General features: G+C 38.8%; 1 protein-coding gene across 1 annotated transcript in view; it reads left to right on the forward strand.

Moving 5' to 3' along the window:
• FREM1 (FRAS1 related extracellular matrix 1) overlaps positions 1 to 23,237 on the forward strand; it is a 165,517-nt gene that overhangs the window by 126,627 nt on the left and 15,653 nt on the right. Inside the window, exons 26-31 of the mRNA XM_090274092.1 lie at positions 1,344 to 1,545; positions 2,580 to 2,724; positions 13,366 to 13,495; positions 16,067 to 16,139; positions 21,210 to 21,359; positions 22,786 to 23,024. Of these exons, the coding sequence (XP_090130218.1) occupies positions 1,344 to 1,545; positions 2,580 to 2,724; positions 13,366 to 13,495; positions 16,067 to 16,139; positions 21,210 to 21,359; positions 22,786 to 23,024 (939 nt within the window). The remainder of the gene's footprint in view (positions 1 to 1,343; positions 1,546 to 2,579; positions 2,725 to 13,365; positions 13,496 to 16,066; positions 16,140 to 21,209; positions 21,360 to 22,785; positions 23,025 to 23,237) is intronic.

Below are 23,237 nucleotides of genomic sequence, written 5' to 3' on the forward strand. Positions count from 1 at the left end.
ACTGCACAAAGTTATTATAATATTATTGGGTACATTTTCTATGCTATGCATTACAGCCCTGTGATATTTATTTTATAACTGGAGGTTTCTACCTCTCTATCTCCTTCACCTTTTTTTGCCCATCCTCCACTGCCCTCCCCTCTGGCAACCATTAGTCTGTTCTCTGCATCTATGAATCTGTTCTATTTTGTTTTGATTATTCATTTGTCTTGATTTTTTAATTCTACATATGCGTGAGGTCATATATTTGTCTTTCTCTGTCTAAATTATTTACTTATCATAATACCCTCTAGGTCCATTTGTGTTGTCACAAATGGCAAGCTTTTATTTTTTATGACTGAGTTGTATTTTATATATACCACAACTTCTTTATTCATTCATTCATCTATTAATTGAACATGAGGATCCATATGTTTTTTCAAATAGTGTTTTTGCTTTCTTTAGATTAAATACCCAGAAGTAGAATTCCTGGCTCATATAAATTTCATTTTGGGGTAAATGAAATTAAGAATTAAATGATAAAGAGTAAGGGAAATGAAGGTAGTGTTCTTGTACCTGTTTTCTAGTATCTGGTGAATTGTGATAGTCCATCTAAACCTGCTCCATTCCTAACATACAACAGTTATTTGCAAGATGGACTGACCTCCATATCCTCTGAATGAGGCCCTTTGTAGTGTTTGAACCTATGCACCTCTTTCACTCATGAGTAACCACCCATCCACCATCTTCACAAATTGAGTTCACCTGTTTAGTTACCTGTTCTCATCCTTAATGAAACAGATACACAAATGCCTATAAATAATTCCCTTTCACTTTTTCTTACTGGGTTATTTCTATTTTTATTGAACATTTTTGCTATTTGAACAAAGACATAACAAGAAATGTACAATGCATTTATAAACCCTTATTAATTTTATTTTTCTAAATCACCAAACATTGGAAAAATGGGGGAATCCTTCTGTGGAGCTAACATTGAGTTTACAATACAATTTTTGAGTCTATCTTAATATATTCATTCAATAAATATTCCTTGAGCTCATGTTATGGTTCAGGCCCTGTGCCAGGTATAAGGAATAGATGAGGGAGCTTAAATCCTAATGGAGGAGTCAGACAAATATATAAAGCTGGATCAAAGTTTACAATGGAAAGTCCACCTCTATTCCAGGCACCATAATATTTGCTGAGGATATTGTGAACAAGACAGACTTTAGCAGAAATTAACAAAAGAGGAGGATAAGGAATCTGAAAGAAATTCATGGAAGTTTGTCATTGTTAACCATTAACACCTCTCGAGAATGAGAAAGCCTTTATATAAACTTATATGCAATTATTATGTGCAATAGGTGGACCAGTTGGACAAAATAGCACCCCACATCATACACTTGCATCCCCCTTCTCAAGTGGGACTCCTGAAAAATGGCTGTTATGGGATTTACATCACCTCCCGGGTGTTGAAGGCGTCAGACCCTGACACTGATGATGATCAGATTATCTTTAAGATTCTGCGAGGCCCCCAACATGGACATCTGGAGAACACAACAACAGGTACTGCCTTCCTTAATCCCGTAATTGCCTATTTTAAAATGCCCAGTGACTGGCAACGCTAGAAAGCAATTCAATTTAGTGCAGCCCCATTTGGTAAACACTCCCCAAGTCTTACTGATAGATGCAGTTTATAAATCAATATTGGTGCAAAAGAGAGTTTGAAGCTGAACTTACTTGAATTCATCTTGAGTGGGAGAACCAAATACTGGTATATTATTTCCTTACATGCTGTTGATGTTTACTTCAAACACACACACATGCGCGCGCGCGCGCACACACACACACACACACCCACACACACACACACACACACACACACACCCCGCCAGATTGAATTATATTCAGAGGAACACTCAGTGTAGGGGCAAAATTCATATTTGTCACTATTTTTCTATCCTAAATTTTAAATGACATCTGTTTACTTTCAAAATTCAGGGGTTATGTGGGTGTATAATGGTTTCTCTGGATTGTATATTACTTTTGCTTTATGAAGACAGCGATCAAAATATATCACTAAAGAGGATGGTATATCCCTGGCCGGTGGCTCAGTTGGTTGGAGCATCAACCTGTACATACACTAGAAATTTGGGGATTTGATTCTCAGTCAGAGTGCATATCTAGGTTGCAGGTTCAGTCCCTGGCTGGGGCACATATGGGAGACAACCAATCGATGTTAATTTCTCTCTCTCTCTCTCCTCCTTCCTCTCTCTTTAAAATCAATCAACATATTTAAAAAATATTTTTAAAAGAGAATGGCACAGAATTACAGATTTTATTACTGTATCATCCTACTCCACCTCTATTTTTGTATTTTACTTAAGGCACAATATTTCTGAGACAAAGTAAACTTTAAAGATTAAATTAAGTTCATTGCACTTGGGTTTTAAGATAGTTGCAATAATAATTTCTTTTTAAATTATACTTCAGAGATTTTTAAAGCTGATATTTAAAGTAAAGTAGCCATACAATTTTATCAGCTCTTACTTACTATTGTGTTTGATTATCCACTAAATTAATTAATTTCTTTTTTGTAGGTGAATTGATCCATGAGAAGTTTAGCCAAAAGGACTTAAACAGTAAGACCATTCTTTACATCATAAACCCATCTTTGGAATTTAATTCAGATATCATGGAATTTCAAATCATGGACCCCTCAGGAAACTCTGCTACTCCTCAAATGTAATTTTTTCTTTTCTTTCTTTCTTTCTTTTTTTTTTTTTTTTTTTTTTTGCTTATTCAGTAGTCCTGTAAGTAATGTCCAGAATGTATCTGATTAGGAAAGTGAAATGGTGTTTTTCAAACAGAATCTTAAGATAAACTGATAATTTCACAAGCTCATGGAATATATTTTGGAGAGCTATTATTCTTTTTATTACTGCTTGATAGGAAAACCAGTAGCTTTCCAGAGTATGAAAACATTAAAAAGCTCAGCTGTATGGCGCAATTTATGCATGTAAACACCTACGCTTTCCCATCCGGAGAGGCTTCTGTCGCTACAGTGCACAGGCATCCAGCCCCGAGACTGCAGGCTCACGTACCAATCGTGCAGCAAGAGGTCGCTGTAGGACTGTGTTAGTAGCCAGTTTCCTCCAATGTCTAGAGCTGGAAGCAGGAGGTAGCCAGGAAGGGTTAGCAAAACAGCTCTTGGCTTCCAAAGAACCAAACCCAAAAATGACGACTTGAGACGGCCTTTAGAAGTTAATAACCTATCATAGGTAAGATGAAGACAGAATGAAGTGAAAAAGGAACTTGGAGGTATTAAGTGATACTTAGAAGTTGTATAACATGTACAGCCAGCCATCTGAATAACAAGAGTAACAAATCCTCAAAATTTAAAAGGGGAGCAGAACACAGTAATTTCACTCACTGGATCCCTATTCTAGACTTTTCTTGAAGTTAGAATAATTTACCAGTTATCAGATGATTATAGAAAGGTGTGTTATAGTCCAGTTCTTGTGCTATTTTTTCTTTTTTAAATTTGATACCCTTCACCAGTCACCTCAAAGAAAAGTTGGTATTAACCATATTCTAGAAAAACTATAAATCGTGAGTACAGCCTCTATTGGATTTTTTGGGTAGTATATAGACAAAGGAAGAAAAGAAAATGGAGAGATCCGCCTCTGTGTCTTCATTCTTGCTTTTTCTTTCTGATCCTGATCGCAGTTCTGATGTTCACCAGCAGAGGTCTCTGTAGTCATTGTTAGAAAAACATCCTCGGAACAAAACACATTCCCAGGGTTCTACCTCCATTGCCCAGGTCAATTGTGGTATCTGGCTGAGATTTTTATTGAGTGACTGCTATATGCCAGGTGCACAGTATTAGAAACTAGTAAATAGTTATGAAGAAGATAGGCTTTCCCCTGACATTTAAATATAATCAAGAAGTTAAAATTCAAACAGACGAGCACCACCCATTAAACTGCTGTTGCCTAAGGGAAATAATTCCTCAGGATTTCCTTTATAGAAAATATATTAACTATTTGCAATTTAGACAAACATCTTCCAACTGAAGAAAACATTAAAAAAATTCCTTCCCCCAAAACATTCATAAATTGTGACTCACTTGCTTTTTAAAAGTTCAACTAGAAAATACAAGAATACTGATCATATGAGATAACTAACTGTCTGGGCCTCCATGTGTGAACATAGCAGAGATGATGAGATTTCCCCCCAGCAATAGTGCTAGAGTAATGTCACTTCACTTCCAGGCCCTTTTCATTCTTCATCGTTACAATGAATATTGCTCTGGAAGATGACTTATGTTTTAAAATAATCCTCTGATTTATAGGAGAATCACAGAAGAAATTATAACCTTAATTGAAGCTATTTTAAATGGGCTTCTGCTTGTGTTGCATATTAATTTTCATATACCGATGCTGAAGATATTTCTAATTCAGCTTGAAATAAATGGAACCAATGGAACAAAATGATGCCTGCTAAGGGTTAATCCAGAAATAATTTTAATTTGACTCTGACATATATTAAGTTATTTTCTTTAGAATGGGCAGGGGGAGGCAGAAATTATTCGGCATTTATATCCATAATTCTTGAATGGTATAGTTGTCTCCAGCCTCATTTATTAGATGTTTTTGGAACAGGAAGCACATTTTTTCAGTAAGAAACAATCTTATCAGCAGTGGGTTGTTGTCTCAACACAGCCAGCAAGCACTTAGTTACATATACAGTGTAAATCATAGACATTTGCAATATAATTTTTTTCTGCTCTATTTCATTGCTCTTCGTTTAATCATCACAATAGCCTATGCATTAGGTACCATCATAATACAAGATTTACACATGAGGAAACTGAAGCAAGAAAATAGGACGGGAGTTTTCCAGGCTCATGTAGCTAATTAGTGAAGGAGGTGGGATTCAGGCCCAGGAAATGTGGCTCTAGAGTCCATGGTTTTCCTCACTGCATGGAAGAACTTCTTGCCTACTCTTATCAAAGCATGCTAACTGGCGTAAAGGGAAGGGAGCAGCAGACTGATCTCCCTCGTCTTCAGTCACTACCCCACAGGCAGTGAGAAAAGAGGGATACTCACTCTTGAAGGACCTTAAGTTTTAGTTGTTTTTTAAAATGTAAATTATAGGTATTAATATTAGCATGCATTCCATGTCTAACACACCAGGAATTAGTCTAGATAATAAACAACTGGACTTAGAGCCAAAGAACAGGGTTTGGGCTTTGACTCTGCCATGACTTAGGTGATTGTTCAAGCCTTTGTTATCTCATCTGTCAAATGGGGGAAACACCGAAATTTGTTTAGAGAAACAAACGAAGTAAAACATACAAAAGCATCTTGTATGTTTGAAGTTCTGAAAAAGTTTAACTTGTGGTAATGATTACTATTGTTGTTCATTCATGTGGAGACACAAGATTGACTGAAGAAGTATTCCAGAGATATTGGGTGGCCAGTTACAGCCCATCTGTAATTAGAAATTGATGTTGGGATGATTCACAAAATGAACAATAAATATGTTCATTAATCAGTAAGTTAAAAGCTGGACAACTTCGTGTTCTTTGGCTTAGACAGGATTAATAGATTAATATTCTGCATATTTGAAGGAGTGAAACCATCTGTAATAAAACTAAAGACACTGATGGGTACGCTCTAGAGCAGAAAGGGGGCTCCCTTAAAAAATAAGAAGAACCTGTGTTCAGTGGGAAGGCCCCAGAATCTTCAATGCTGGTAAGTTTTTGCTCTTGCAGTATTTCTGTGTAATACCAGTCCTGAAGAGTCAATGCATATTCCATTAAAAAAGGTGTTAGAAAAGATGATTTAGGCTAAATGAGTCAAGTTATTATTGACTAGCTAGCTTGTGAGCTGTTTAACTGCATCACAGCCTAGAATCCTAGAGATGCTTATATGGAATGGGGATCCTGAGAGAGGTGTCCAGTATGCAGCACATCTGAACTTGATTTGACTATAGCACTGTTTCTCCCTCTCTTTAGCTGCTTCACTCTCCACCATAGCTCATGGAACTAGCTTTTCATGGAATACATTTGGGAGGCATTTTATCAGGAATAGGAATTATTTTTATAACACTGAAATCCATGGAAACTTGCATAAAGATTTAGATGTGGCTAAATGCCTAAATTTCAGATCCTGTGCTAGGTACTTTCACATATGTTGTCTAATTTAATCAAGAAAGCACAATCCTCAGAGGGTGATAAAAAAAAAAAATTAGGCTCAAAGCATGTACGTAACTGGCCTGAAGCCACTTAAGTGGATGAGTGGCAGAGCTGAAAGGGAAGCCCAATCTCCTGACCTCCAAGAGGGTGCTCATCCTACTCCTCTTATTCACCTAAGGGGCTCATGCCTTGACGGTGACTCACTCACAAGCTCCTCTGTTCTCCACTCCAACTTGAATCTGAAGTTGATCTTCCGAATTCTCAAACTAAACTGCCTAGGACCCACATCATTCATCAAAAACACCTTTGCAGGCCACAGAACGAAGCCAACTTCTGACCAGTTTCTTAATACATCTTCTACACTGACCTCTTCCTTGTGTGCACTGACAACATGTGAACTTCAAAAGGAAAGCTGGCCCATCCCGAGGTTCTTCTAACGCAGAGGCTGCTTCTCCAGCTGCGTCACGATCCCCCTTCCCCCGGTTACCTGCACTCCAGCTGTTCTATTATTCTTTCTGGGCCTTATAAAGGGAAGGGGCAAAAGAAAGGAAAAAGAAAAAGAACATCTAATAGGTGAACGCTATAATGGTTTGGCAGCGTTTATGAAACACCTTGTAGGGGAAGAGGTTGAAACAATTGACTAGGTAAAGCTTTCGTATTACCTGCAAAACAGAAGTTCAAGTATTTATTTCCAGATTTGATCTAGGAAAGAACTGAGGAAGGGAAGGGAAGCAGCACTTATTAAGCACCCACTGTGTTCAGGTGCTTTATACACATTAATGAATTTTAATTTTCATCATTTAACATGAGTGTAATTCTCCTCCTTGTAAAGATAATGAAAACTGACCATCATCACACACTAATGAGTGGTTGCACGGTGCATCCGACTCCAAAGCACTTGTTTGGGTAGTCTCCATGCTGCCTCCTGGCTGAACACTGTTTCCGCATTATCGTGAGAGAAAGATAAGAAGGAAAACACAGGTGTTCATAGCATTCAATTACAGAGCTTAATAGCATCCTCTTTGAATTGATAAATCTTAGATTGACTACTTGGAAAAATATTTTTTAACATCTCAATTTTCTTAAGTCATATGCTACTTGATTATATATGAAGATCTTGTTACAAGAATAATTTAATCACAATTTTTGCTCCTATATAACCTTTTACTGAGAAGCTCAAGATACTTAATGGGTATTCATTAAGGTTCATTTAATTCCTTTGAAGTACAGACTTATGATTATTACACTTAGGGATGTGAGGAAACTGAGGCACAGAACAGCTAAGTACCTTTTTCACACACTCTTGTTAACCTAAATTAATGTTCCAAATACCAAGCTGGAGTTTTATTCCTAAATGTTTCTTTAAGTTTATGGTTCCTCCATATAAATGAATCAAGTAGCCAAATCCTAAAACATCAGGAAGTATATATTTATGACTCTACTCAACATCACTGATATTTTGGTCCAGGTAATTCTTTGTCATGGGATGGGGAGTGGGGGATGGGTACTGTCCTGTGCACTGAAAGAAAGAAGTTTAGCAGCATCCCAGGCCTCTGCCCGCTCAGTGCCACTATCACCCTCCTCTCATGTGATAATCCAAGCTCTCTCTAGACATTGCCAGATGTTGAAAACCATGCACATGCTTTAGAAAATAGCATATGTGTGTTAAGAAATCATGATGTATGATAGAATACTTTTTAATTTTTTTAAAAGTATATTTTATTGATTATGTTGTTACAGTAGTTCCAATTTTTTCTCCTTTGCTCCCCTCTGCCCAGTACCCGCCTTCCCTCCAGCAATCCCACCCCCCTTAGTTCATGTCCATGGGTTGTGCATATAAGTTCTTTTGCTTCACCCATTCCTATATTATGCTTAATTTCCCCCTATTTTGTACCAACCAATTATGCTTCTTAATTCCTGCACCATTTCCCCATTTCTCCCCCTCCCCCCTCCCAGCTGAAAACCCTCCAAATGATCCCCATACCTATGATTCTGTTCCTATTTTGGCTTGCTTAGTTGGATTTTGTTTTTATTTTTTAGATTCAGTTATTGATAGTTGTGAGTTTGTTGTCATTTTAGTGTTCATAGTTTTGATCTTCTTTTTCTTAAGTAAGTCCCTTTGACATTTCATATAATAATGGCTTGGTGATGATGAACTCCTTTAGCTTTACCTTGTCTGGGAAGCACTTCATCTGTCCTTCCATTCCAAATGATAGCTTTGCTGGATAGAGGAGTCCTGGTTGCCAGTGGCCTTTCATCACATTGAATACTGCTTGCCGGTCCCTTCCTGCCTGCAAAGTGTGTTCTGAGAAATCAGCTGATAGTCCTATAGGCATTCCCCTGTAAGCAACTTTCCACCTCTCTCTTGCTGGCCCCAGGACTCTCTCTTTATCTTTCACCTTTGGCATCTCAACCATGATGTGTCCTGGTGTGGTCCCCTCTGGGTCCAGCTCGCCTGGGACCTTCCATGCTTCTCGGACCTGTATGTCCATCTCCTTCACAAAATTTGGGAAGTTTTCCTCATTTTTTTCAATTCTTGCTTCCTCATTCTGCACTGGTTGACTATTTTTTTCTTCCTTATGTTCCAAATCATTGATTTGAACCCCAGTTTCCTTCCCTTCACCATTGGTTTTGTGTGGATTTTCCTTCATTTCACTTAGCATAGCCTTCACTTCTTCTCTTGTGTGTTTGCCATACTCAAGTATATCTGTCAAACCTGTGAGTATCTTTATCACCAGTGTTTTGAATTCTGCATCTGTTAGGTTGTCTTTTCCTCATCTGTTAGGTTGGCTATCTCCTCGTCACTTAGTTCTCCCACTGGAACCTTGATCTGTTCCCTGTTTTGGGCCATACTTCTCTGTCTCCTCATTCTGACAGGCTCCTGTGTTTGTTTGCCTCTGCGTCCCAGGTAGAGCTCTCCTTTTACATTGTAAGGGGTGGAGCCTTAGTTATTCATCAGTACAGGGCCACCTGTTTCACTATGTTGTGGTGCTGTATGTGGGGGAGGGGTCTGAGAAGGAACAATGCCTCCTGCCCAGCACTCGTCCCTTTTCCAGGCACCTCTCCCACTTCCACACTGGCCCTGGCTGTCATTCCCAGAGTGGGTGGATCTGAAGACATTCTAGGACCATGGGGGCCCTTTAAACAAGCGGCCTCTGCTGAGAGACCGACACCTCTGCCCTCAGCCCAACCCACACTAGTGTGCACAGTCAGAAGCAATGAGGCTTGATTTTCCCCAGTGCTGGGAACATGAGCTTCGAGGTCTGGTGAGGAGCTTGGAAAGTTCCCCAGGTGTACCTCCTGACTTTTTAAAACGTGTGACTATGCTTTCCACCAGCTTGCTGTTGCCACCACTGCCGCCGCCACCACACCTTGTCCTCTCCGCCCTGGCTACGCCCCTCCTACCTGTCTGGATGAGTATTTCTTCTTTATATCTTTGTTTGCTGGACTTCCATGCAGTTTGATTTTCTGTAACTTCTGGTTGTTTCTAGTTTTGAGGTAGTTGTATTCCTTCTTAGTTGTGGAGGGAGATGCAGCATGTCTGTCTACACCTCCATCTTGGCCAGAAGTCTCCCAGAATACTCTTTTTTCAATGCCATCTTTCTCTCTAATAAATTCCAGTAATAGTGAAAAAAACCAGAATAAGTCAGGGCCCAGAAAGTACATATGAGTATCATACCAGCCTAGCATTTTTTTCAAATTGTGTGAAATCTGAATTTAATAGGGCTGTGGAGAAAAAAAAAAGTTTTGGTGTTCAACTTAACTTAGGAAACAGTGAACTAAAGAAGATTCATTTAATGAATATTTGTTGAGTACTTACTATATCCTACTCACGCTAAAAGGGAATTGGAAATACATCAGTGAAACAGACCCCTTTTGATCTGGGGCATACACAGTATCTAAGTAAATCAAGTAGTATGTTTAAAAAGTATGTGATAGATACTTTGCAAAATGAGGAAGTTGGTCAGGATAAGCAGAATCACAACCGCAGGACTTGGGGGATGGGTTGTGGTTTTAAATTGAGTTTTTAAACAGCTTTTCTTGTGTCTGACTTAGAGTCAGTGAGTGACAGAGGGAGTGGAAACCTCAAGACTTCTAATCCAATTTAATTCCCACTACTTAACCCTACGTCTTCCATTCACAACAGTGGTTTGGAGAACCAAAATTTAATTTTCACATTAAGTCAAATTTTCTATGGTGATAAGTGCCCCCAAATCACTTAGGGAAGTGTTTCTTAGCTGGGGATGACTTCCCCCCAGGGGGCATTTGGAAGTGTCAGGAAAGACTTTGAGAGTCATGATTGCAGAGGAGCAGGGCCACAGCATTTGGTGGGTAGAGGCCACGAATGCTGCTAAGCATCTCACAATGCACAGGGCAGCCTCCCACAACAAAGAATTATCCTGTCCCGATGGCAATACTGTCAAGGTTGAGAAACCCTGACCTGGGAACTAACGGAGTTCTCACCTCCTGCTGAATGACTTGAAATGATTACCAAAGTGAGTCCGACTTCATTTCTGGCCTTAGGATGGGCTTTACTCACTAGCAATAGTGGAAGGGAGGGATCGTTATAATGGGCAGGCTTAACCAACCATTGTCTACATGCCACATACACCTCCAGAGCTTTCCAAATTTCCCTCATGGGCTCCCACATTTGGTTATCTACATGATGTCAAGCACACAGCTGTGTGGCTTCTCACAGGGAGAATTCCTAAGTGATTGACTATATCTCTTACTTTTGCTCCAGGTGTTTGTGTAGAGTTTAAGCAATCATAGTCTCGGTGTAGAAAGGTCTTTTCATATACAGTACTGCAAACAAAAACAAGAGCAGCAACAGAACATGGAAAACATGTGCTGCACATATCCCATAGCTATGCAAGTGCTTTGCAATTTAAATATTATTTTCTGGGAAGTATATAGCCTGGCTTAAATTTTATGGCTTTTCAATAGGTCTTTATTATTTGTAGTGAGTTTCAAGAAAATAAAATAGAACATTGTGTAATGACAAACTTAATCTCTAAGCATTAGGTGGTATTCTAATAGTGCATCAGGGAAATGCAGGCGCTTTCCCAAATGCCAAGACCCTTTATGCTTTGAAGCTCAACAGCATTCTGCAGAGCCCCTTTATTGATCCAGATCAGCAATCAAACTGCATTTAGCTTTAGGCCTTGAGGTGCTTTGGATCTGCACAGTGACATTGATGAATTTTTCTTGTCATGGTTAGCATTAGCAATGGGTAAATTCTCAGGAGACTGGACATTGAACCTTACTGAAACTTAGCTGAAATTAACCATATTTATCTATTTCACACATTCCCATTGCTTCCTTTCTTTCCTTTTTCATATTTTTTCCCAATCTCTTTTGCTGATTTTTTTCTCCTTTAGCTGGATCCTTTAGAAATTCATTGCAACATAGAATAATAACAGAATTAATTTGGATAATAATAGAATGTTATTTCTATTGGCATTTATAATATCATTGTTGCTTGTTACCTTGTATTTTTTGAAAGCTCAGTCATTTATTTCTTTATTTCTTGATCTGTTTCATGCCAGATTTGAGTTTAGGTGCATTAAAGACCCAAGAGGTTTCTAATACTATTTAACTAAGTGTCTTGTTTTTAGGTCCAAATTATGAAGCCTAGCTTGCCAGTAACAATACATTCATATCTATTGATAAGTAAACATCTATGTTCATAGGAATTCTGAGCCTCTGCAATAATTGCATGCTTCCACACTTGTCCCACTGGTCAGAGTCATTGGAGCAGGAGACAGTACTAGTGAGTCTGTTTTGCTAGTGAACTTAATAGATAGGCTGTGCCTGTGACTCATGACTGGTGTAAGGACATGGAGTGGTTATTAGGCAGTAAATGACTCTCTAACAGGAATGGTGCCCAGGAAAGCCGGGAGCCTGGGGGACTTGAGAACTCTGCATCCCCTGGGCACCCAGAATTTCTAATTCTGCAAGAAAAAAGTTATTTTAAAAATGTTAAATCTAAAGGAAAGAGTCTGAATCCAATTGGAAGTTTGAAAATACAGCAAGAACACTGTGGGTTTTGTAAATGTGGAATGAAAGGGAAATGAGTGCAACAAAGCCGTGGAAGTGTGTTAAATGATCGTAGCGAAGATTGCTGGTATCCTTGCACAGGGCCGAAGGTTACAGGGGTAAAAACCATGAAAACATGTCTGGGTGAAACATTTTAAGTTTTCTAACCTCACAATGGGAACTATTTTAGAATAAAGATGTGATTATACTTTTCTACTTGAGCTCAAACACAAGAGTCATAAGCTTCAAATGGGAAGAAGGATGGTAGAGGAGAAATAAAGCATTTGGCTTCAGATTCGTGCTGGGAAGTTCGTCTCTCTGCTATCAATAAGCTTTGCCATAGCTTTTTGTCTTTGAACTAGTTATTTAATCTCTCTTAGTTTCTTTTTCTGAAAAAAAAAAAAAGAAAGAAAAGTTTCTCTCTATATGAGGACTAAAGAAGACGGTTTCCATTAAATGTTGGACTTAGTAAATGTGTTGTGGGAAAAGGGAGAACACGGTATTAGATTTGTTCAGTTGTATAGCTGCATTGGAGGGACAGCCCTTTTTTATGCGCAGAAGAAGGAACAGGTAATGGTTACAAAACACCTATACATTTTAATTCTTAGGCACATCCTCAAAAATAACTGGTTATTTAACTGAACCCAAGTTCAGAAAACCAACTGTGTTGGTTAACAGTTCCTGGTGTACCAATGAAGAAGGACAAAAGATAAGAGAGAAGTTTTTGTATCAGTGTTCTTTCCCAAAGTCAATGTCTCCTTGAACTTCACAGCTGCTTTTTCCTCTCCCTTCAGAATACTCAGGTTTGAGTCCTTTTTTTCTTTTGGTCATTACTAACTGTGGGAACTCCGACAGTCTTTTAACCTTAGTTTCTGCATGTGTAAGATAGAAGTCTAGTAATTTCTCAGTTTACCTCGTGGAGTTGTTGTAAGAGAGAGTTAAATGCAATAAGGTCAGTAAAAGTTCTCTGAGAACTAAAATGTAGCAAGCAAAGGTAAGGATTTTTAGCATTGGTGGAGGTTGATGAACTGCTGTTGTCACCAGGATGTGCACTGGTGGTTCAGTCTCCCACCCAGCAGAGGGCCGTTATAGTAATTTACATGGATTTCTTATGATTTCCCTTTTTCTTTTTCTCTCATACGCAGCTTGGAGCTGAAGTGGTCTCACATTGAATGGTCACAGACTGAATATGAGGTCTGTGAGAACGTGGGCATGTTGCCCTTGGAAATTACCAGAAGAGGCTACTCCACGGACTCGGCCTTTGTGAGCGTAAAGGTAACAACTCTAAAATGAAAACTGTTGAGCTAAAACTTAGGTTGCCGGTTGATGCCTTTGATTATTGGCTTAGAAAAAAATCAGAGTAACCAAGGAAATGTAAAATTGCGGTGTGCCACACCAACCTGGAAATTCTAGATACAAAATCTCCTTGTCCCTCCATCCTTAATCTAGCTTCCTTAGCTCCTAGATATGGTATTTCTAACCCACTTGTAGTTATTAATTGTTGAAGTTTGATTTCATGGGGAGATATAGCCAAACTAGCGAACTGGGCTAGACTGTGCTTTGGAAACGAATGTCCTAGGCAAGGCATTCTGTGAGACACTTGGAACGAATTTCAGCCCCTAAATGGCTTTCTCTTAGGATGCACCAGGAGCACTTCCTCTGGTCTCAGTGGATAAGGAAAATCAAGGGTCAAACCTATCTTAAGAGTCCCTAAGTCATATAAAATTAAGAGAACATATTTCAATACAGGCACCTTAAAATATAAGGAATTTTCAGTAATCACTTTGGGATTAGTCAACTGATATTCCTTTTTATTGACATGGACCTGAAACATAGCCCATGGTTTCTAGAATTGAAGGGTTTTTTGGGGAGTTGCTTTCACAATAGCATTTCAAGAGACTGAAAGCATGAAAAGCTTTTATATCCCAAAGGCAGCAAGTGAGCCATAAGAACCCCCTCTCAGTGTAATGAAGGACACTAGTATTAGCTTCTGCAAGAAAGAAAAAAGGTATCTCAGTTAAGTCTCAATTACAATGATAAATTCAAATCACCCTCAGAACCTTGTGCACCTAAATTCTACCATATCAAGACTCCTTATTTATCTTCTCAGTGGACATCAGTTATTTTCCCCAGATGTGTGGGTGATTTATTGTTGTTAAAACATTAGACAATGTGGTATGCCCTATAGTGTTCTGGCAGATCGTTTGTAGAAAAAAAAAAGAATCTGCCTGGATGGGTTTCTAATAGTCCTCTGGTCCTCCATAGAAAGCAGCATATGGTTGAGTCTGGAGTTTTGGGCCACACTACCGTTCAGCCCTGCCAGGCAGAAAGAACCTCCGTGGTGTGACATGGAACCTTTTGTCTGCTTAAGCTGAATGCACACCATGAACTGGGAGCTGAGTGTGCAGACCTTCACCAAACACAGGCCTGAGTCTCTGCAGGAACAACTACCCACAGCACACAGCCTGCTGCTTCATCCCAGTGCGCACTCGCCCCTTGGCTAGGCGCAGGGAGAGAGGAAGCACTTCACCCGTATTGTTTTCCCTGGTTTGAATCATGCACCTTCACCGCACTGGTTTCTCCGACCACCTCACCTCACACCATTTCTTTTTCCATGTAGGATTCTGTAAACTCTGTGGCAGTAAATACTAGGTAATTGCATGTGCAAGAACCATGCCGGGCTATGTAACTCTGGCATATGGTGGGTACAGGTGTATGATGGGCTGCCTTTCCATGAGGAAAGATTCTTCAGGAGAGCCTTGGCATCATAGGCAAAGAGCAAATGGGATTTTAGGAAGTTATACTCTTCTTGAGCAAAATGTTTCCACTGCAGACCCATTGGCAGATGGCAGAGCCTTTGATTAGAAATGGAGATAATGTCTGAGGCCATAGAAATAGGAATTTTAGAGTTTTTAATCACGCGTTTTATTCCTTTGTAAGAAAGTAAAGAAATATGTTAACCTACTTTCCTGACCATCTTAAAACATCTAAAAAAATGCAAAAGTGATAGCTGCCTGTGCTTTCCATAGGGTTCTCATTCGATGACCTCTTTTTAAGACAAGGACACTGTTCTTAACATACGCATATTTAGGCTGTCTCTGGGGGAGGTTAAGGCCATGGCTTTGAGCCCTTAAACCACCTCTGGTTTTAGCCCTAGGAATGGGGAACAGGACATCAATCAGTAGTCTCTTTAAACTAGAGCAATTTTTGTTTTTCTGTTTTTGCAACTTACTTGGTAGAACCTCTCAATTCTGGATGTGGTTTGCTTTTGTGGTGTTTCTCACCTGGTCTGTCATTCCCACGAAGTCCCCATTCATGTCCGTGAAGAGGAACGGTTTCATTCAGACAGGAAAATGGAGCAGACTTGCTTTAATGACTCCAGTCTAAAGGCTTTCAGTGCCCTGAAGTTCACAGGAGACCGCTAGCTGGCTGGTCAACCAGTGCGCAGATGTCAGAGTTCCTGAGTTTCTGCTCCTCTTCACTCCTCCCGCACCCTTCCCTCTGAGGCAGTATCTCAGAATAAGGTTGGGATTAAGGGAAGGTAATGGAATAAAATCCTACTTGTAACAAAGAGAAACATATTGTTTAAAATTCATGTTATTTCCTCTAATAACTGAATCATTTATGAAGAAGAAGCAAAAATACATTTTACATCCATTGACATTAGTTTAGAAAATGTTAACTTTAAGGAAGAACCATGTAGCTTGGATCAAAAATGGTATAATAAAAAATGTGTTACATTAAAAACAGATTTTAAGAGTAAGTGTAGTCTAGTATGAGAGAAGATTAGAGGTTTCTCTATTATAGAATATTTATTTTCATTAAAAAAAACCTTTTTTTTTTAAGGTCAACCAAGTGTCAGCTACAACTGGAAAAGATTTTACCATGACTCCCTCTAAACTGGTTCAGTTTGACCCAGGTATGTTTTGTGTCTACAGTTTGTTTCATGTTCTTGTAAGAGTGTCTGGAGATTTTGGAGAAGATAGAACATTATGCAACTTCAGCCAACCAGAGACTCACAGATTGATTTGGACTTGAGGTTTTTCCCCTTATATTTTATTTATTACAAGTGTATATTTATTCAAAATGAGATCATAATTAATATAAAATATCAAAGCAAACATCCAAAAATCCAGGAAAAAATAATGTCATTTTAAAAGCTATTAAAAACTGAAATAATTTAATTGCCTCATATTTTGATGGAAATTTTGAGAACGTTATAGTCACATGGATTCCTAAAGGAAATTTCTAAATTATTTCTATTAGAATAGGTTGATATGAAGAGATTCCAGGGGAAATTATTATTTAATTAGATAGCACATACTTTGCATTCAATTTGTGAAAAAACATTGCTAGGTGCAAAAGGGAGCACAAAAATGTAGTGCCTACTCTCAAGGATGTTCTATCAGGTGGGAAATACTGACATGAAAACAACTTACTCATAGCACATTGGGACCCAAAGGATGAGCCATTGTTCTGGCTAAAGAAAATCCTTGAAGAGTTCCCAGAATCCTCAGCAGGTAGAAGAAGAAGGAGACTTTCGGTTGAAAGACGAAAGACAGACACCCTTTGGGGGACTGTGCCTAAAGAACTGAGCCTGGAGCCATGCCTTCTTTCCCTGGCTTCCTTCAGTGGGGACAGGTAGCAGTCACTCACTGCTCTGCATGGTTCTCTCTCCTTTCTTCTGCTCTGAATCACTGGTCCAGGGACAAATGGAAAAGGCCTTGGGAAGCAGCCTGGACCTACGTCTTTGTGGTCTCCTGCAGAGGAGGTGTTCTGTGCTGAGTACATACCATCAAGTCCAAACTCTTGCCATATGGCAAAGGCCAAAAAAAAATAAAAAAAGGCTGAGATACCATTGACTCTCTGAAACTGACAACTTTAATGTTAAACATAGAAAAGAAGTGCCTTTCTGGGGTTCATTACAAGCAGCATGATGTTTGACGAGTATTTGTTTGCTGGGACAGCCCTAACAAAGTATCACAAACCAGGCAGCTTAAAAAGAGATATTTATATTCTCACTGTTTTGAAGACCAGAAGTTCAAGATCCAGGTTTTGGCAATTTGATTCCTCCTGAGGGCAGTGAGAGAAAATCTGTCCCATGCCTCTTCCATTCTCTAGTGGTTTGCTGAGTCTTCGGCGTTCTTTGGCATCTGCCATCTTCATGTCCGTATCAGTATTCTCATTGTTAGGTGTGTCTCTGTTCAAATTTCCCCGTTTTATAAGACCATTTGATTTTCAAATAAGGTCACATTCTGAGATACTGGGAATCAGAACTTCAATATATGGATTATTGAGTAACAAAATTTAGCTTCACACAATGAGTCTTAAATTTACATTGCAACAACCCAAATATAGTTGTTGGCTTCCTTCCTGTGATATGTAAGTTTCTGACCTGCATAAGTTCATCGCTTAGGCTATTCCCATTGTGTATTAATGTTTATCTTCAGATTGCAGAAGGCTCTTTTCATACTTCATGTTAAGGCACTTCCAACCTTTTCACTTTCTAAGAGCCAAGAGTCTTTGTCATATGTCATCTTTATTACTTGAGGTCTGTTTGTTACAAGATTGAGTGACTTTGGCTTTCAGTAGATTTGAGCAGCCTACCAGGTGCTCTGTATGGATTGATAGAAACTGAAATGTATTACACTAGAGTAATCTCTGAAAGCTACTTCTTAGAGATGCCACTAGATAAGATAAATACCCATTTGTCTAGAAGAGTTTACATGATGTTTTGAGCAGGTACTAATGACTTCTAGGGGTCGTAAATAGTCATGATTTTAGAGATTATTTAGACTTGTTAAGAAAAAAAATAAACATCTTTTAAATTAAAAAGAAACACTTGGTCATTCATTGTTTAGGAACTCATTAGTCAGAAACAGTATCATAAACTAAAGTCTTACTTTAGAGAATTTTTAAGTTTCCCATGTCCACAGATCCTGTATTTATTTACTCCCATTTGTTAATCCTGGCCTCTCCTGGATCTGGTTTCTTCATCCTCAAACCCACACCTTTTGCCCAAGCAGTCTGTCCATTTCTTTAAAAACAGCAGTTCTCATGATTAGAGAAGAAACAGAGAGTGAGAAATCAAAGATAGTGGGGTGTTATGAGCTCGGAGAGTTCTTGGGAGGCAGCTGGAGAGAAATTGAGTGACTTCAAGCTAGTGTGCTAAGCTCAAGGAAGCTTGCCATGCAGACAATTTACCAAACCAGAAACTAACCCTGACTATTTTGCAGTCAGTTTTTGTGACTAATCTGAGTCAAAGTGTAAATATTCATAACATAATGATTGCTTTAAAAAAAAAAAAGTTCTTGAAAGGTTTGCTGCATTCTTAATTGAGACTTTCATCATTTCCAAGAGTCAAAGCATTTTCCAAAGGAACAGATCTCTAAGGTGGCATTTACTAAAAATCACTGAGAAAATGTCTTTCAATGGTGAAATCTGCTTTGCAGGAAAATATCCAGGAACTGACCTACCCTGTAAAGTGGGGTATGTCTGCATAAAATGACACCAGTCTCTCCTCTTCCACACCTTTTGTTTTATGGGAATAGGGGGCCAGTTCAGGCCTTCTGAAATTGCTTATAATCTCAGTAATTTGATAAATACTTTTCACCCTGAAAGTGGGAAAGGAAGGAAAAAGGAAAAAACAAGTAAGTTCTTAATTCCAATCTCATTACCCTAAAAAGTTAGTCCTATGTGTAACACCTGGTAGGCATAGAAACAAAGCTGAAATACAGGCAAACAAATCAGAAGCACTTAAATGAAACTTGGAACAGTTTCTCCGTAACCATCTGGTTCCACTCCATAGGAAAAAAAAATCTTAAAATAAGAATGCCTTTGGTTAGGCTTGGAAATATATATATATTTTGTATTGGATTTTTATTTGAATAATGCTTCACTCTAGAAGCTTTGAGAATCAAAACAGTTCTCTGAATAGTAAAAATCTTTGTCATCATATGTTTTCTTCATTGTCCGGCCTCTTATTGCCCTCTGCCAGTTTCATTACAATGGTTGTCTTTGTGGTCTCCCATCTTCTATCCTCTCTGCCTGGGCACCTAAATCGGCCCACATAACACTTTTAATTTTACTTTTTCAAGACATCCATTTTCAAGAGCCTTCCCAGTTGCCTGTGGTTTCCGAATCTGGCTACCAAGTTAGAGTCCAGCAGTTTGACTAAAAGCTGCAGCCTTATCACCCTATTCACCTCGGCGCACTCTATTCCTGCGGGCTACTCTGCTCAGCTTTCCCTGAGCAAGGCCCCTGCTTCGCCATCTTCCTGCCTTTGCGTCTGTTGGCTTCCCATCTCTTCCCTCCCAATCCTTCCAACTCTGGGGCCCACACACATATAATACTTGCCATCTATTCTGTATCTTTTGGCAGCTAATCATACATAGCCTTGAATAATTGACTCTTCTCGTACTTATATCTTGTCTCTTCAAAGAGATTTTAAATTCCTTTATGTCAGACTTGCTTATGTTACACCTCTGGTATTTTTCATAGCATCTAAAGCAAAGGTAAATGCATAATAGACACAAAATAAAATATTTTGATGGACTGATTTATTCATCTATGTGGTAGGACTTACATAATATTTTATATCAGATACTTAAACTTCTATTTTTGCAGACTGTGAAAATAATTGATTTAAGAATTCAGTTGATAGTGAAAGCCTAAGAAATTAGCTGTCAGCCTATTTTTGAAAAATAAAACTATTTCAAATACACTTAATTTTTTTCCTTTTAAGTGCAGCCAAGAGTAGTATTAAGTGAACAGTTCCATCTTTCCATTGGATTCAATTGGGGATCAGTGCAACTTGGATTAGATCATGAGATCTATATTGACCTGCCTTTAAGAACAAGGCCATCATGTAGATGGTGCAACGGAGAAGCATAAATGGGTAGAAAACAGTCTGCAAGTGGAAAAGTACTCAGGTTTCAGAGGGTTAGGGAAAAAAATCTTGAAGTTTTATGCAGATGAATGTATGGGAATAAAAGCACTTAAATAAACAATAAATAAGTGATAGAGTTTTCAAAACTTAGTCCTGAAAAGTTAAACCATAAGTTTATTACCCTTTTCCTCCTTAAACTTGATCCTTTTTTCTCTCCAGTAAACAGTACTTTCTTTTCTTCCTGTCACCACTGTTCTAAATAAACTCAAGAGAATGTCCTGTCATCCACATCATGGAAACTGCTCAGGATTAGACTACATCAGAAGTTTCTTCCAGCTTTAATTTTTTGTGTTTCTGGGTTGCTTTGCATCCCATCTTAGTGGTGATAGAATGGCTCGGGATATGTCTGAAACATCAAAACTTTTTAGTATTAAGTTCACAAAGATATGTAAACCAAGCTTGATTGTAACGCCATCAACAGAGGCAGACAGAAAGGGAAAAAAACAAAACAACTTGGCTCTGTCTATTTCTAGAATTCCCAGCCCATAAATTCTCTCTAGGAGGATATCAAACTACTGAGTATTACATCATCACAAAAAGCATTTGCAGGCTAGAAAAGATCTCAGGAAGTGGGGCAGCTGATGGAGGCAGCTGCCTTTAGAAATCAATCATTTCAAGGGTTCCATGAATAGCATGAAGTATCATCCAACAATCACTTACAACTACTGACATCTTAAGAGTTTTGAAACTAGTAAGCTTTGAAGATTGCAGTACTTGTTTATTCTTAAGTAGAGAAGGGGCAGGTCGGGAAAAAATTAAATCTTGGATCTCATCTACTAACCATTTTTTGTTCATCCCGTGCAAAATGCAGCTTACTTTTTGTTACAGTGCTTGCATTTAAATGAAATCATTGTCCAGGAACAAATGTGGCCTTTTAATATTATTTGGGAGAACAGCAGGACTTCAGTGAGTTGGTAGCAGTACAATAGCTCACTCAGGCTACTGCAGTCTAGCTGTAGACATGTTAATTAATATATTTCTCTGACACCTAGGTGATTGAAATAGCAATTAAAGAGTAATTAAAATGTTTACTTCTTGTAGGAATGTCAACTAAGATGTGGAATATAGCAATTACCTATGACGGATTAGAGGAAGATGATGAGGCCTTTGAAGTAATTCTGAACTCCCCCGTGAATGCAGTTCTTGGCACAAAGACAAAAGCTGCAGTGAAAATTTTGGACTCAAAAGGAGGTATTCTTTTGATCCTCATCTTGAAATCAGAAGCAGTCCTAGTGCTGTAGCTGCTTGCTTTCAACAGCCAGTGTGCTTGATAACGCCTTCACATCAAAATGCTTAATTTCTTGTCAAGAAAGCAACCTCGGTCGTGGTGTAGGCTCTTTATTCTGGCTTCTGCTTCATGCAGTTTTGCTCCTGCTAAGAACTATCATTTCAGAAAAGCAACAAGTCAGTGCTGCAGTTAGTTTTTTTCCTACCCATTTGTTGTTCTCACCGAGGGGGAAACCATGTTGGTGAGAATCTATCGACAATTATTTTCCCCCAGAGTTGGTAGGGCTGTAATTATCTTCCTCTGTTAAAGAGAGCTCTTAATGCCTAAAATCAGAGCCCCCACTGGAGTGTGACCAGAAAAGGTCTAAAAAAGGAAGGGATGGGAGAAAAATAGATGTGAAAGATGCAGCTGGAGAACATTAATGAATAACCTTGGGCTGCAGAGCCAAATAGGTATGTGCTGAAGAGCAACCTGTGAACCAAATAAAACAAAGGCCAATCAAAGTCCTTGGTGCTCTTGAGTTTTTCCCTGCCAAATACCTTCTTTGTATTTGTCTGTTTAGCATTTGACAACTGTCCAGTTACCATGCTAGCTCTTAATCTGTTTTTATAACTGCCATGCCCTATGGTTCATATGTTTATTTGAAATCTATTATCTTCTTTTTCTCATCCTATAATACAAACAGACACTATCGTCTTTCTTTTATAATACTCATATTTCCACAACATTTCCGCCCACCTCCTTTTCCCACCAAATTTCTTTCCTTTTCAGTTAGAATTTGCTGATCACATTAAGTATATAAAATAAATGAAGTACACACTTTACAAATGAAGTATAAAATATCCAGATGCAAGTTCTGGGTTTAGATTCTTTTCATACTAATTGGCAGTATTTCCAATAGAAGTAGCTCCATTAAGATTTACTGGATCTTTGCTCTGTAGCAGTTGAATGCTAGTTTTTATAGCTGTTACTTGATTTCCCTGATATTTTCAAACAATTCCAGTTTCTACCTCTAGGAGATTGGGGAAAGGATGATCACTTTCTAAGTGATGCTTGACCAATGACTGAACCTCATATATTGAGGGGTATTAATTATAACAGGAATAGCCGTGAGGCTGTTATAAGTATGGTTCTAAAATCATGACAGTGATTTTTATTTGTGGTTTGTGAAAGCAATTTCATGACTGTAGATGTGCAGAAGGGCACAGCTTTCCTGGATGGAAACTGATAAAGAGTAAAGGAGTTTCTGGCAAATGCAAAAAGGCAACATCTGGTGGGAAAACCATTTATCTAAGTTTTATGACAAGATGCTCCAGGAGCTGTGTCCATGTGATCACTTACCTGTTAGTGTAAAATAAATGAACTGACCCGCCACCTGTGTGCCTCCAGGACAGTGCCATCCCTCACATTCCTTCAACTCAAACAAGCACAGTGCATGGAAGAAGGGTGTTTGGCACCCACTGTCCCCAGGGTCTTCCTCCCCCACAGTTTCTGGTTCCTTTCATCTGGATAGAAGACCTCTTCTCTCTTCCAAGCGGCCAGCAATCTCCAGGGGAGACACCCCACGGGGCTTTGATTCTATAGATCTCTATGGAATGAAGCTTAGAACCCGAGGGAACGGCAAAACAGTAAGGATGGGGACTGCCTGGGATTTGATGTGTAGAGTACATATTAAAAGAATTAAAAGATATTAATGAGTATTTCTAAGCACTGGAGAAATTGTTTTGATTTTTATAGTGAGTGGGGGCTGTGGTACCTTGCACTATCATGCGGTGCCTTCTGTATACAAGTATCATAATGCTGTCCCACTTCAATAATTGTTAATTGAGGTGATAGATATA

The sequence above is a fragment of the Furipterus horrens genome, unplaced genomic scaffold, assembly GCF_987537825.1.
Source record: "Furipterus horrens unplaced genomic scaffold, mFurHor1.1.pri manual_scaffold_4, whole genome shotgun sequence".
Taxonomy (NCBI): Eukaryota; Metazoa; Chordata; class Mammalia; order Chiroptera; family Furipteridae; genus Furipterus; species Furipterus horrens.